General features: G+C 39.7%; 1 protein-coding gene across 4 annotated transcripts; it reads right to left on the bottom strand.

Moving 5' to 3' along the window:
- Positions 1–442: 442 nt before the first annotated feature.
- MGC114789 (uncharacterized protein) lies at positions 443–11,112 on the bottom strand. 4 transcript variants are annotated; one of them, XM_018234583.2, is made up of 5 exons: positions 11,075–11,096; positions 8,939–9,076; positions 7,474–7,553; positions 6,875–6,960; positions 443–570 (listed from the first exon to the last, which is right to left on the bottom strand). In XM_018234583.2, the coding sequence occupies exons 2-5, from the start codon at positions 9,069–9,071 to the stop codon at positions 477–479; spliced, it is 393 nt and encodes a 130-aa protein (XP_018090072.1). In that variant the 5' UTR covers positions 9,072–9,076; positions 11,075–11,096; the 3' UTR covers positions 443–476. The 4 variants fall into 4 exon arrangements, with proteins under 4 accessions (XP_018090072.1, XP_018090073.1, XP_018090071.1 ...); XM_018234584.2 differs by lacking the exon at positions 11,075–11,096 and adding an exon at positions 11,026–11,046; XM_018234582.1 differs by lacking the exon at positions 11,075–11,096 and adding an exon at positions 10,864–10,903.
- Positions 11,113–15,611: the final 4,499 nt, after the last annotated feature.

The raw sequence follows: 15,611 nt of genomic DNA on the forward strand, positions 1-15,611 counted from the left end.
CAGCTCCCCTTTGTTTTCCTGGCAATAACGCCTGAAATGGTCTTTTTAGTTGATGGACAATTCGTACGATCGTTTCAAGATAATCGATTGGATCTTTTAAAAATCTTTACATCTATGACCAGTTTAAGAACACTCAATAGTTAAAAAGTCCCACAGACTGATTCAGTTACATTAAGTAGGAGAAATAACAGCCTGCCAGAAAGTAGTTCCATCCTAAAGTGCAGGCACAAGAAATATGACTGGGGCAGCTGGGGAACGGACAATATGTCCAGCCCCATGTCTGATTTCGAAATTAAAATATAAAAAAAATCTGTGCAGAAGTCTGCTGGAGCAGCACTATTAACTGTTTAAAAAAATAAATAAAAAGTTTCCCCACGACAGTATCCCTTTAAGTTTCTAAAGGTTCCACCTTCAACCAGAAAGTAAACAGAAACAAAACAGCCATTTTTCAAGAACGGTTTATTTTCTCGGGTAGCTTAGAAAAAGAATCCCAGGATTTTGCCTCCTGTGTGTTTTCGCCTGGCTTCTTCGTGGTCCATGATGCCAGCTGAAGTAGTGAGCACAATATACCTGCAAGAAACACAAACATTATTCTGTGTATTCATATGATAGTTTAACATTTGCTTTAAATAGCATTCAGTTACAGGTTTAGTTAGTTAGCAAAAGTATATCCCTTGAACATTAAAATCAAGGCAACCCACACATTTTAGATAACCGTTACCTGTGCTTGTATGTAGATATTTAGGATACATGAATATTCAGTCATGTATATAGAAACAATTTAGTGTTCCACGACCTTCAGTTCCAGTGAGTAGAATTTAAACATAAAAGTGTAGGGGAGCCACATAAAGATGAAAGTGTTGCCAAATAATTGCTCTGATGTAGATATGTCCCATGTCCACTACAAGGCTAAAGTTGCTACAGACATGTACCTGCGTATTTCACACGTATAAATTCCTGCGGTGGGTGAAAAAATAATATGTAGTTCACAAGCCACTGGTTGGGGAGGGGGACACAGCAAAGCATTAATTTGAAGACTACAAACAGCATACAAAGATGTGCCTTTGTATTAACTTTCAGAATGTTCTAGTATGTTCTAACCCAGGGGTAGGCAACCTGCGGTTCTGGAGCCTCATGCGGCTCTTTATCCTGGTCACGTTGTCTATACAGCCCTCCCACATACTGGCGGCTTCTTGAGTGTGCGACCGCAGTAAGTTGACGGTTAGCTTACCGCGGTCGCACACTCAGGCATTCACCAGCATTGGACGAGGACTGTATAGACGTCCCAGGAGTGATAGGCAAGACCGAGCCGCAGTAAGATGATTCATCATGGTCCTTACTGAGGTCACACACTCAAGACAAGAGAGGGAAGAGATCAGCATGGAGCTTCAGAAACAGAAGTCACATTAAACAGATGAGAACACTAGCATTTAATAGGGCTATTCAGTGTTTAATTTATTTCAAAGTAGCCCTGCAGATACACAATGCACTTCTGTTTGTTGTATTCTGTTGTTGTAACAGTTAAAATTAAAAAAAGGTTAAAAAAGTTTATAAGCTGTGTTATGTTTTGCGACTCCAAACTTTCTTTAGTGGGAAAGGGGCAAAATGGCTCTTTTGATAGTAAAGGTTGCTGACCCCTGTTCTAACCCTTAGCAACTTTCCAAAAAAATAAATTGACAGACTAATTTGAAAGCCATTAAGAGTTGAGTGAAGTCCCTGTGCCACAGAGCTTGCAATTTAAGCTTGCACAGCAATGATTGGATAGACAGTGCCAAGTGATGCACTATTCATTGGTGGATGAACCCAAGCAGCTTATTCTGCTATAATGTGATAATTAAGTCACTACGTTTGAACAACTTTGTATGGAAGTTGCCTTTTGTGGCAATCATTTAGACAAACCTGTTAGCACAAAGAATACTGCCGTTACAGGTAGAAGTTATCGGGAAACCGCTTATCCCAACAGCTCAGAAATAAGGGAAGGCCGTCTTCCATAACTCCATATTAATCAAATTTTAAAAAGGATTTCCTTTTTCTCTAATAATAAAAACAGTACCTTGTACTCAATCCCACTTAAGATAATTAATCCTTATTGGAGGCAAAACCATCCTGTAAGGTTAATTTAATTTTTTAGTAGACCAGGTATGTTGATCCAAATTACGGAAAAACCCCAGGTACCATACAAGTACTTTGAAAATGGAAATTACAGAAATCTAAGCTTGTGACTCCCATGATTTGTCTCTAAAATTAGTTAGGTTTCCTGAAGTTTTAACGTAACAGAAGCATCTTAAAAATGGTCTTAAATGTACAGACATAAAATATACATTGAGAAATATCCTGTTAGAAGGCAGGAAGACTTAGCTAACTCATTCTGACACAATTTAAAGGTCACTTGCCAATCTGAGAATTTAAATGGAGGCAATATTCATGTATTGAACGGGGACAAAAAAAAAATAGGAATTAGGCAAGTGCCTATTTACTTTAAGGTTTAGGACAATGTCATGAAAAGTAAGCCCTTTAAGGAAAGGGCTCATTCAACTTGAAGAATTCTATTTAAGCCAATTTCCCTCATTCCAGGAAGCATTAGAGGGAAGGGGTTAGTTAAAAAAAAAAAAAAAGGGGGGGAATGATGTTTTGTTCTTGGGGCAAGTTGTATAGGTACATATATATATTATAGGGAAAATGAACAGAAGCAGATTAAAGGCATTAGCACCTCTAGTCTCACTAAAACAAAAGCATGTTCTATACTGTACAATGTATACTCTGAACTAACATTTACAAAGCGCCAACATACTCTGCAATGCCGTACAACAGAAGGGTGTACACAAACCATAAAGAAGATTCTGCCACTCACAGAACGTAATGAATGTATTAAATGATCTCTATGAAAAGCGCTTGCATTTTAAGACCGCATTAACAATTAAAGGATGCAGAAAGTATTTGGAGTTTGAGTCTCCAAAAATGTACATTCCCCTGTCTAAACTGTAGCAGTTGCAACTCAATTATTAAAGGTCCCCATACAATTCACCCTTAAAGGAAATAAGTTACCTGTTAAGCTATACAGCACATGCAACGTGCTAGAAGAGGTAAAAACACACCATTTACTTAGCTCGAGTGAAGGAATAGAATAAAAAACCTTCGAATTTCAAAGGTTTTTTTTGGCTGCTTCGAATCGAACTAAATATCGTTCGACTATTCAATAGTCGAAGTACTGTCTTTAAAAAAAACTTCGACCCCCTACTTCGCCACCTTAAACCTACCGAGGTGCCATGTTAGTCTATGGGGAAGGTCCCATAGGCTTATCAATTTTTAGGGTGAAGAAAAACCGTTTCCATCGATGGATTAAAATCCTTCGAATCAAACGATTATTTGCGGTAAATCCTTCGACTTCAATATTCGAAGTCAAAAGATTTACATTTGGCAGTCGAATATCGAGGGTTAATTAACCCTCGATATTCGACCCTATGTAAATCTGCCCCTTAATGCATTAGAACCATGGGGATTAAATGATGCGCTCAGTTTTCTATAAATTTAACCTCACTACTTTCCTTTATAGAAAAAGAATATTTTCAATGATTAGAATATACGTGAAATGGATTTTATACTACAGAGGGTAGGAGACTGCTACTTACTCTAAAACGTCGCACATTGGTAAATACTATGTTACCTGACCTCTTGAATGGCTACAATCGGAGCAGGCCACCAGATGGCAATACTCTTAAGATAATATGTAACATGTATCTCTAAGTCTGGCCACAGACTTATAGAGATACATACTTGGTGTCATGGGTTTTATAAATGGTTTTGGGTTATATGCAGTGTAAAACAAGCAACTGATGAAGGATCAGCAGATCTAAAAACATGTTGTGCAGAAGAAAAAATAAATGCTAAACTTTTTGCGGTTCTCCAGAGTGAAATATTTGGACATTTGATGTTGGATGGCTTTGGCAGTGCCATTACTCTGTTTAGAGGAACCCCTACACTACAGCAAACTGGGATACCACCTAAAATTTGAGAGTATCACCAAAAATGTTCCTACTCCTTATAATTTAAAGGGGACCTGTCACCTTAAGAAATAATTCCAAATCCTATCACGTTAGTCAAGCAAAATAATCTTCATTTATACTATATAATTTATTCAAATCCTGTTACCTTCAGTGTGGGAAATCATAATTATAGCAAGCAGATGCCATTTTGTGAACACTTATTAATGCAAGCCTTGCATTATCTCAAAATCTTATTTCTGTGCCAGAATGGGGAACCTGATGGGGGAGCACAGGCTACATAATTAGATGGTGAGGAGGGAGGGGGAATGTAGGGAGTGCACTGACATCTAGGAAATGCAGAATGGAAAGTGAAACGAATTTCCTGCCCTGCCTGCCAGCCAATATATGATGTGATAGCTGAGATGTTTTAATGAGTTTACAACAAGTATGGTTAAAAAAAAAAAAAAAAAAAAAAAAGAATTTGGATTTCATGTTTAATTTGAAAAGGACTTTATACAGGTTTTTATGAGGAGTCTGAGGTACCATAAACTGGAGAGTTGTAAGATTTATGTACGGACTCCACAGTTCTGTACATTAGGCTATTAGTATAAGGGTACGGATGATATTTACACGCAAAGGGGTCATGCAAAAATGAATAGCCACTAATGGAGCAAGTAACAATGGGTCTGTGGCTCAGTACTGAATATGATTAGCCAATCACATTCAGAGTGCCCACATGCTTTTAATGTACATTTAGATCCACATATCCAGAGCGTGGCTTCAAAGCCCCACAAAGAACACATTCTCCTACACATGGTGGTCTTGAACGTCAGATCTGGCTCTGGAAACAAAGATCAGCTTTGCTACTGCAGTACTATAGCGCTGGGACAAGACAGGGACACAAAGCTTGCAGTTGGGCACACAAGAGCTTTACTCAATGGTTACATGACCTGCTGTAGGGCTATAGCATGTACTTTTAATCCACAAAAATCACAGCACATATAATCTGATTTTTAATGACAAAAGATAGTAACGGTATACCAGCTATGCATACCATAAATTTGCTATTCCTCTTGTGGGTGGGTAGAAAACCACTTGGAATATACCCTTCAACAGACCATAATGGAAATCACACTAGCCCTGCCTGTGAGCTTACAGGTCAGCCAATTACTACTGGAAAAACTATTTCAAGTAATTGCCTGGAAGATAGTTTTACCCAGTAGAGGGCATGGGTGGAAACACACTATGCACCATTGCTCCACTGTACAAACAAAAAAAACTACTAACTACATTAGGGCAAGCAAAAAAAAAAAAAAAAAGGGTAAATGTGTAACAAAATCGGTCATGAATACAATTTTACAGCAGATAAGCAAATACTAATTCTGAAAGATTTTCCCAAGCACAGAAAAAAGTGGGATACAAAATAAAGGAGTTGTGTTCAGTTAGATTCAGAAACTTGCAAGGACCAACAGCATAATAATTTGCCTGAACACAGACCATAAGTTCTTTGCATTCACACCTTACAGCCAAAGCCTGCTTCTAAGGAGTACATTATGCACAAATACACTAAAGTTAAAATAAAATTACCAGGACCACAACAAGAACACAGTCTTTGTAACACGATAAAGCTATTTAAATTGTAAGGGATAATAGGAAGATTCAGATTCACACATTTCAGAAACCATTTTTTCAATATTAATGGAACTGGTGCATGTGGCACATAATTATGGCTAACTTGCACCAGGAATTCATAAAGGTTAGTACATGCGACTAACTCAAGTGTAATTACTTTACAACAACCAAGTGTTAGCGTCAAAATATACCAGGTAGCATATTAAATGTACAAGGCAGGACATTATGAGGCATATTTATCAAAAGTCCAATTTCGAATTCATGCGAGTTATTTTAAACTTTTAAATTCAAATATACTCAAATTTTCTTGGGTTATTTATGAAAAAATAATCGAATATCTAAAAATATCACTAATTTTACCGAAAATTTGAATCGAATTAGTCTAAACTCGATTTGAGTTTTGTCAGAAAAAAACTTGAATGTCAGGAAGGCTACCAATATGTCCAAATTGGTCCCTGGACCTCTCCTATTGACTTATACATGAACTCTGCAGGTTTTAGGTGGTGAATAGTCGAATTTGAGATTTTAAAGGGCCAGAGTATGAAATCTTGAAATTCAAACTAAAACCCAAACCAAGTTTGAATGATTGACAAATCAAATGAGTTTTGACCATAAAAACAAATTCGAAAATTCGAATTTTCAATTGGACCCTTAAAGCGGACCTGTCACCCAGACATGAAAGCTGTATATTAAAAGTCCTTTTAAAATTAAACATGAAATCCAAAATTATTTTTTCCATTAAAGCATTCATAGCGGTTTTAAGGTCATTTAGAAATCTCAGATGTCAAATATTGCCTGCTCCTCCTCTATGCCTTAGGCATAGAGGAGGGACAGACCGTTACTTTCACTTTCCATTCTGCAATTCCTAGACTGCACTACTCCCCCCATTCTCTTAACCATTTAATTGTGTAACCAGGGCATGGGGGTGGACATCAGGTCCCCATTCTGGTGCACAAACAAGATTTTGAGATGATGCCAGGCTTGTCTTAATAACCATGTCCACAAAATGGCTCCTGCCTTCATCCTACAATTATTATTTCCCAGACCTAAGGAAACAAGATTCAAATTTATATAGTGTAATTAAAGTGTATTTTGCTTGACTATAGTGATAAAACAGGATTTGGAATAATTTTCTCAGGCGACAGGTCCCCTTTAATAAATCTGCCCCTAAATGTTCACTATTAGAGCAGCAAATGGAGGAGACGCATTAACATCTGTTAGAGTACAAGCGCTTAAGAAGAGAAAAGAAATATACCTACCCAAACTGACGTGAAGGCAAGAGGTTATTTTGCCACTTCTCCAGATCCTTCAGTTGAACATCAAATCTGGGGCTAATAACGCCACACTGCAAATTAAATAGTTAGAATGAATTTACAACTGTAAAGTCCACTAAGTTACATACTACTCTAAGTCAGCTGAAATGCTAAAAAAGAAAATTGTTAATTTACAACTCCACATCACACTGTCAAGTGACGGCTGGTAGGGTATGCAGAGAATTCTTACTCAAGGACTACAGATATCATTTCTCCATCTGTGTATTGTAAAGAGTGAAGAAATGCTCAATAACCTTCTGCACCACCTGTCTATGCACAAACATGAATTTTTTAGACTGAAAAGTCATGTGAAAAATATGTAGTGTCCAGGCCTAATATCTGGCGAATAATTGGGTGTAAAATGTTAAGCGCAATGAAATGGCAAGTGAAGTAGACAGAAGAGACACCAATATTTAATATGCTTTAGTGTAAGGTTGACTGGAAGAACTGCAAAAATCAGCCTAGCAATAGAAAAATGTGCAAGTCAGTGACTGTAAGCAGCTGTCAAGAGAACTTTGGCCAGAAGGCGCATACAAAATTCTTACCTTGTTAAGTCTTCCTGTGAGATTGACTACAATTTTCCCAGCTCTGTGGTCATCAATAATCTCAAACTCCCCAATGTAACCTGGAAAAAGAAGCTTAAATTTACTTGCAAATCAAAACACAGCATCATTCAAAAGAATGTAAACACACCAACATAACAAAAGCCTTCCCCTTACAAATAAAAATTGCCTGACCTGCAACCATGCTACACATGTAAACACGTCTCAAAAGTTTTCTTCTGCATCTGCTATTAAAAGGGGGACACAAGGGGCGGTTTTGGGCACAATCGCCTAAATATGGATTAAAGTGCCTGAAATTACCCCAAAATATGGATTAAAGTGCCTGAAATGACCCACTATTTTAAGCCTCTTCCTCTCATCTGGATTACATACCTAAAATCACTCTCACACAGAAAGACCAAAATGGTTCTTGGTAATGATGGAATAGAGATCTAACACAGAGTACCATGAAATACTGCCCAACTTTATACTTTAAACATTTATGCAAACATTTTACATTCTGAACTATTTTTAACACACCAGGCTGACAATCACTTTGGACAAACTAAAAGCTTTGTGGGGTAATGAAATAAAAGGCACTACGTTTGCCCAGGTGTCCACCTATTGCAAGCAAACAGCAGGTAGTATTTGCTGGTCACCTGTTACCATCTAATTGGTTGATATTGATTACTATTCCTGGGCAAACTTGGTGCCTTATATTACATATGGGGGGTTGAAAGTCAAACAAAATTGCAGACCAGGAAGCACGGGACATAAGTCACTTAAAGCAACCTCACATAAAATCAAGTCTAACATTTAAGACTTACTTGGTGGCCAATAATTGTTCAGATTAAATATGCTCATAAGAAACCAAGAATGAGGAACAGTATAGTTCCCAGAATATTCCACACAGCATTTAAGTCTTAAATAAAAGCTTCCTGAACTGTTAAGGGGTTCTATTAGTAACCTTTTATAATACAATTAAAAAAAGCCTTTATATGTATGCAACATTTAAAATGAATATCCTCCAGTGCAACTAGCAGCTTCTTCCTGTCCCATCTGCAACCCTCTTGAAATAACAGTTGGGTACACTGCTTGCAAGACTCGGGAGTTAATTTCAAACAAGCACAAATAGAGATTAAATAGGCACTGCTAGGCATCTTACTATCTCTACCCAAGCACCAACCAAGGTTCATGCATTAGCTAAACCCTACTACTTTAACCAATGCACAAAGCTGGGCAGGCATTCCTATAAGTAGGCCGGCATACAGAGGTGCACTTCAATAGCCACTGCTCCGGTGTGCAGAGTTCCTGATGAGCAGTTTTCTAGGACACCCAAGAAATAATTCCAAAGGTAACTACAGGCTAACAACTAAAGGAGCTACTTACACATATGCAGTGTGAATTGAAACAACTGCAGCTTCTGAAATGAAACACAGAGCTTCGTTTCACTGCAAGAATCACTTACCATGCTTCATCATTACTGTCAGGAATCGCACAATCACTTTTGAACATGGTCTGATGAGGACCTGGCGTTTGCCACGTTTCTCTGCATTATTGATGCTTTTCAGAGCATCCGCAAGGACATTCATGCGCACCATGGTGCCTAGAGAAAAATAAGTTTACATTTAGTGACAAAGGGCCCAGAATGCTCTACAGCTGTTTATGTACAGAGCTATTGCTGGACTACATCTCCCAGAATAATAATTAAAAACTTGATGCTCAGGTCATTGACAGACAGTACAAAAGTTATATCAGACAAATGACAAATCTAACATGGATATCGTCAGATAGGCAGCTGATATAAATCTTTTAACCTGTCTAATCGACTGAATGACCAATCGCCATGGTGTGGAAAAATTTTGGGACAATCCACAAACAGTCCCAAAAATGGTACGAACCTTCAGTTTCATATCTTTGCGTCTATGGCCAGCTTAAGTTAACACAGATTTCCTGATGACAAATCAGCCTGGGTGCCGTTACCCTTAGCACGGGTAGCATACAAGAATTAAAGGTGGAGTTCTATTGTAAAATAACTTGACATAACCAGCCCAATCTATATTCTCCATCCTACAGACTCTTGTAGGCACCTCATTGTAACACCAAAAACAAGCAACCAATTTGGACTGTAAAGGTGGCCATACACCGGCCAATAAAAGCTGCCGACAGACCAAGTCGGCGGCTTATTGGCCAGTGTATGGGGCTCTCCAGGCTTCCCCGATCGATATCTGGCCAAAAGTCTGCCAGGTGTCGATTGGATGGGACTAAAAAAACCCTCGGATCACAGCCGCATCTGTTTGTTAATGGGTTACGACCCCACATTACCCGTCGTTAGGATCCAATCGTTGTGCCCTAGGGGCCATGATCAGATCAGCCTGATATTGCCCAAATCAAGGTGGGCATATCAGGGAAAGATCTGCTCGTTTGGCGACATCGCGGATCACTCAGTGTATGGCCACCTTAAGTCCTATGGGGTAGGGGTCCTCTAGCCTTTTGTCTCCTTGACACAGTACTTAATTTGTATTGTAGTTTTATTTATGTGAACTGTATTTCTAATAATGCACTTTACTTTTTATTCTAATGACGCCTTGTCTGTTAGTACTAATTTATTATTTTGCTGTACAGTGCTTTGCCCTCAAGGAGCGCTGCACAAATAAAAATATACATATTAAAAAACAGTCATATTTTGTAACATACATTAACACTCGACAAGCAGTGCAAATTAATTGATTTGTAGAAAGCCATATTTTATCCCTTCATTATTCAAGTTTGGACAAACTACAACAGAAGGAACGCAGAGCTGAGTGGTACTTTGAATCAGTAGCATCCGTCACCAACAATAACCCCCCCCCACTTATGGCACCGTTGGCCCTGAACTAAACAGCATTCTAGACACCCCAAAGTTTACAGCAAGTACTGAGAAATGGGCAGCAAGTCTCTGCCATAGAACAGACAATGTGAATGCTGGTATGTACAAGAGCATTCCAGGAGCTGAAGGACACAAGCCACTGCTTTTCCCATGCCTGATCTTACTCCAAGAAACCCCAAAACCCGAGATTCTACAGCAGTTTATTTATAAATATAAGAGACATTCTGTTACTACTAATACAATGGGTCAGGCCCAATACATATAGGTAGAATGTATTTATATAGCACAGTGCTGGACAGCAGGAGAGGGGATACATCACACACAAAGGGTAAATAGGATCCTGCTCCAGAGAGCTGCCAATCTAAAGAGAAAAGGGGCTTGTGGAGATGTACATTGTGTGATAGGACTTCATTTAAGCAGCAATTGGCAGGTCTCAGGCACTGGTCTCGCACACAAACACAGGCTGACCAGTGCCAGTAGCCCCGTACGTGGAACAATGATGAGTATCAGCAATGGGAACATACACGGGCTCCCTGACACTGAGCACATAGGCGCCGCTACTCAAGACTCAGCCTGGAAAGAGCCTGCCCATATTTTGAAGTCCCTTTTCAACGCCATGCACAAGTCAAAGCAACCCAAGAACTCGTTGGACCGGCAGCGTCTGAAACGCTCTCTTTATTGCGCACATTAGTTCGACACCCGGAGAAAGGATGTCCGGGATACAGGCAAGATTACCGTCAGGCCAAGGCTTCAGCCCTACTCACCGGCTCTGCAGTATGGCGGAAAAAGGGAGGAGGGAGAGGTCGCGGGGCGATATGGGAACTTTTCTGCTCTCGCGAGATGTTGTCGGAGCGGATAATCCGGAAGTGTGTCTGCAGGCTAAAATAATCAATCTCTTGACGTTCCTTTTTTCTATTGCACAGATAATGAGCGCGATAGAACGTTTGATTAAATTGCCAATGTTAGTGGGAGCTCCGGTGCTCGTAGTAAACTAATAATGTAATAGATCGCATTTAGGAAACGTCAGGAATTTGTTAGGACTTAGGCCCTTGTATTTTAGGCAACAGTGTTGCCAGGTGTAATTTTCCAAACCAGCCCGAAACTAGCCAAGAGGCACTTCAATAGGAGCCCAAAAATAGTACAATATGTGCAGTGAAAAAAAGTCTAAAAAAAAAATAATTGAATATATGTGAAAATAGGCCTTTTTCAAGTTTTCACTGATTTTCTAATTTTTCCATGAAGCAAAATGGGACAAATTCGCCCATCACCAGGGGTGTGACTACAGAGGGGGGCCCAGGAGGAATTGGGCCCATGAGGCCCTAATACATATTCATTTTCAATAAATATTGGTAAAACAGGCGAACCTCTAGATATTATTGCCGCAAAATTGTCTGAAATTGGGGAAAGTCACCGGAAAATTCAAGAATGCTTTAGGGACACAATGTGTTTGGCCCAGACACATCGCCATGTGATGTGTCGGATGTTGAAAAGAAACTGCGTTGCGTTTTCATCTGACAGTCGGATAAATGTAGTTCTTACATGCGATTCTCCTTCACTTCCTGTTTCTACAGTCTTTGGTTTTTTTTGGCCCTTGTATTTTAGGCAAATGGGAAACAGGGTTGCTACAGTCGGATAAATGTAGTTATTACGTGATTCTCCTTTACTTCCTGTTTCTTCACAACATCCGACACGTCGCATGGTGACGGCACCAAACGCATCGTGGAGTTCCTCCCAAAATCTGTCAAATTCCGACACAACTCAGTCCCAATGCATGCTGGGTATTGTAGTCTTGCATTAAACTTGGCAGCTGGCAAAAACAACATTACCCAAAATGCATTGGGAGACACAGGCTTCTTGGCACATTAGGGCAAATAACTAGGCAAAAAACTTTGGCTGGTTTCCAAAGTACAAACTAGACAAAGCCCAAAAAGTAGTCCAAATCAGTTCCCTTGGCTAGTTTGTACTTTCAAAACCTGCCTGGGCTTTAATAGTAGCCCAGTTTGGCTGGAAACCCACCAATGTGGCAACCCTGATGGAAAATTTGACATGTTAGCTGCTAATGAGCTATACACTTTTGTATTTATATTATAGATGAGCAGGCACACCATATTGGTGAAAAGCTTATAGCAGGAATGGGGCGCTCAGTGGTTTTGGGGTTTCACTTTTGTCAAGTGACAAACTTAAATCCTGGGATACAGTTTTGGCCATAATCCCTGAACGAGTATAGTGGCAGTCATGGGTTTGCAAGGATACATTTATGGCTTTGAGTTGTACAGCTGTTTCTGTAGCCATAGGGTAAAATGGTAATTTGCATGTCCCCTCCCATAATTACAATGGTTTTTCACCTTTAAATTGACTTTTAGTATGATGGAAAGAGTGATATTCTGATTCGCCTTTTTTTTCTTATTATTTGTGTTTTTTTGAGTATTTAGCTTTTTAATTAGCTGCTCTCCAATTTGCCATTTCAGCAATCTGGTTGCTATGGTAAAAAAATTCCCTAGCAACCATGCACTAATTTGAACAAGTGACTGAAATATGGATAGGAGAGGGTCTGAATACAAAGTTGAGTAATAAAAACTAGCAATAATAATACATTTGTAGCCTTAGGGCTCTAAAGAGTACTTTTACCTGCGCTCCCCTGTGTTGTGATTTCTTACGTTCAGCTGAAGGGGCGCATAGGAGTAGATGCAGTCAGTTATTTTGAAGGGGGCTTTACTCACACAGATCATGTAAGTGCCAAATGCAGGTAAAATGCAACATGCTGCGACCCAACTGTTTGGCGCTTACATGCGTCTGTGTGAGTACAGCCCTATTGACAATAATTCAGTGCGTCTACTCCTGCGCTCCCCTGTGGCTGAACAGAAGAAAGCACAACTGGGGAAGCGCACGTAAAAATGCTTGTCTGTAAGAGCCCTAACTGAGCATTTGTTTTTTTAGATAAGGTCAGTGACCCCCCACCTGAAATTTGGAAAGAGTTAGAAGGTGGCAACTTATTAAAAGCACAGTAGGGACAGCCAATCACAGCTAGGGTTGCCACCTGGCCGGTATTTTACCGGCCTAGCCGGTAAAACACCTGGTAAGGCAGGGGCCGGTATTACAAACTTACTGGCAATGTAGCTGCTGGTAAATTTGTAATACCCTTAAAAAGACCCCTCAGCCCGCCCCAATCCCCTGTAAATTTAGCTTTTGTCCTCCGTTTGGAAATCTCGGTGACGTGGTCACACCACCCCTTTTTGTTCCTGCCCCCCACCAGCCTGTACAAAATTTAGCAAAAGGTGGCAACCCTAATCACAGCTAGCAGTAATACAATTTAAGACAAGCTTCAGCCTAGCTGCTGATTGGTTCCTGCCCTAAAGTGCAGTGTGCTGAGTGTCGCCGGCTCCCCTGCACAGCCTGGGAAAGTATGCAGCACGAAGTGGAACAGATGGGAAAGGCTAGTAGGGTTTTGATGGAAATTTTCAATAAATCTACCTGAAACACTACTTATTAAAGCACATTCCTTCTATATAAATAGTGTATAATAAAATAGTGTAAAAATGGCACATTCCTGTTTTTCACACAATATGTCTTCTTTAAGGGCTGCCCTTCAGAGCATAGAGTAGAGCATTATGTTTTCTGTTAAAAACACAGAACAGAAACGGTTGTCATTTAAAATGATATGAAAAGGGGTGTTTCACCTTCCAAACACTTTATTCAGTTTAGTTGTTTTAAATTGTTTACCAGAAATAAAGGGGTTTTTTTTCATTCTTTCCATTTTTTACAGTTTTTCCAAAATTGAAGTTTAATGTTCCTTTCTCTGGTGTTTCAGTTTGGCAGCTCAGTGATCCAGTACATATTCTGAACTGTTACAATTTGCTACATTTAGCTGATACAATTAGTTGCAGCAGCATCTGTGGAATATTGGCAACTATTGTATCAATTCTAACAGCTGCCTTTAATGAAACTCAGGGATTCTGCTCACCAGAGACAAAGACAAGAAATGTATTAATTAAATGTATAATTTAGAACAGTTTACAGAGTTGGTAATCCCCCCCCCCCCGAGCCACTTTAGAAAGACATAAGGTGAAAAATTAAACTTTAATATTAGAAAAACGATACACACCTCAAAGCTGCACTGTTGGTTCACCTCAATCTAGTCTGTGGCTGACTCAGGATATGGTTCATAAAGTTTTAATAATTACATGGAAATTACACGGAAATTGCAGATCTCGCAGTCAGCTTAGCGAGGACGCAGAAGATGGACGCGTGGAACTTCGCTGGGAGAATCTGCGGCGAGGGGTAAGTATGGAGTATGGGGCATCTCCCTGGGGGGGTAGTTAGCCTGGGGGGAGGAGGCTCTACATGGGGTGGGGGGTACGGATTTTTTTCAGAACAGGTTGATTTCTCGTTTAAGGCAAAAGTGTGAGAAAGTATAAGGATTATACTCCACCTACTACCAATCCTCCTACACACATGCTAGCATAACAAAAGATGCACTTCTTCAGCACAATTATAGTTCACCATTACAGCACGGTTGCCACGTTTTTCTACGCTCTATACCGAACAGGTGGGGGCCAGTACAAACGGTGTGTGTGACATAATTGGGTGGGTTATGACATCACAGGTGCAGAGCCACAACGTCACCGGTACAAGGCACATCATTAGCGTAGAATCTGAAGCAGATTGAGTATGGAAACTAGGAGTGGGCAGGTTGGGAGATTTCTGGATAACGGGTTTCCGGATAAAAGATCCTATGTATACCAAGAAGGCTAGCTTTTAGGGATGCACAGAATCCAGGATTTGGTTCGGGATTCGGCTGAACTGAATCCAAATACTAATTTGCATATGCAAATTAGGGTAAGGGAGGGAAATTGTGTGACTTTTTGTCACAAAACAAGGAAGTAAAAAATGTTTTCCCCTTTGCATATGCAAATTAGGATTTGGAATTCAGCCAAATCTTTTGCGAAGGATTCAGGGGTTCAGCCGAATCCAAAATAGTGGATTCAGTGCATCCCTACTAGCTTTGCATTTGCCTATTATACATGACCCTGGAGACGAATCTACATACTATATTTTGCATTGGAAGATCTACATTTTATGTATAGCTAAGGAGATTGCTTTGCATATTATTGCTCCGCATAATAGCCCTTCACTACTGAAATGCCCAATTCCACTTGCTCTTGGGATATTTACAATATCTTTCAATTTAAAATTTTCCAAGGGAGGGCAAAATCATCAACGATTTTGTAACTAGTGGGGCTGTTTCAGTAAGGTGTTAATCATAAGAATGTGT

This window comes from Xenopus laevis, chromosome 9_10L, assembly GCF_017654675.1.
Source record: "Xenopus laevis strain J_2021 chromosome 9_10L, Xenopus_laevis_v10.1, whole genome shotgun sequence".
Lineage (NCBI taxonomy): Eukaryota > Metazoa > Chordata > Amphibia > Anura > Pipidae > Xenopus > Xenopus laevis.

Excerpts from the sequence above, each read along its gene's own strand:
- MGC114789 (XM_018234582.1), bottom strand. The coding sequence starts at position 10,888 with ATGTGCTCAGTGTCAGGGAGCCCGT. Across the intron at positions 9,077-10,863 it reads CTCAGTGTCAGGGAGCCCGT|GCACCATGGTGCGCATGAAT; the intron begins GTATGTTCCCAT and ends ATTTTTCTCTAG. Across the intron at positions 571-6,874 it reads TTGCCTTCACGTCAGTTTGG|GTATATTGTGCTCACTACTT; the intron begins GTAGGTATATTT and ends TGTTTCTTGCAG.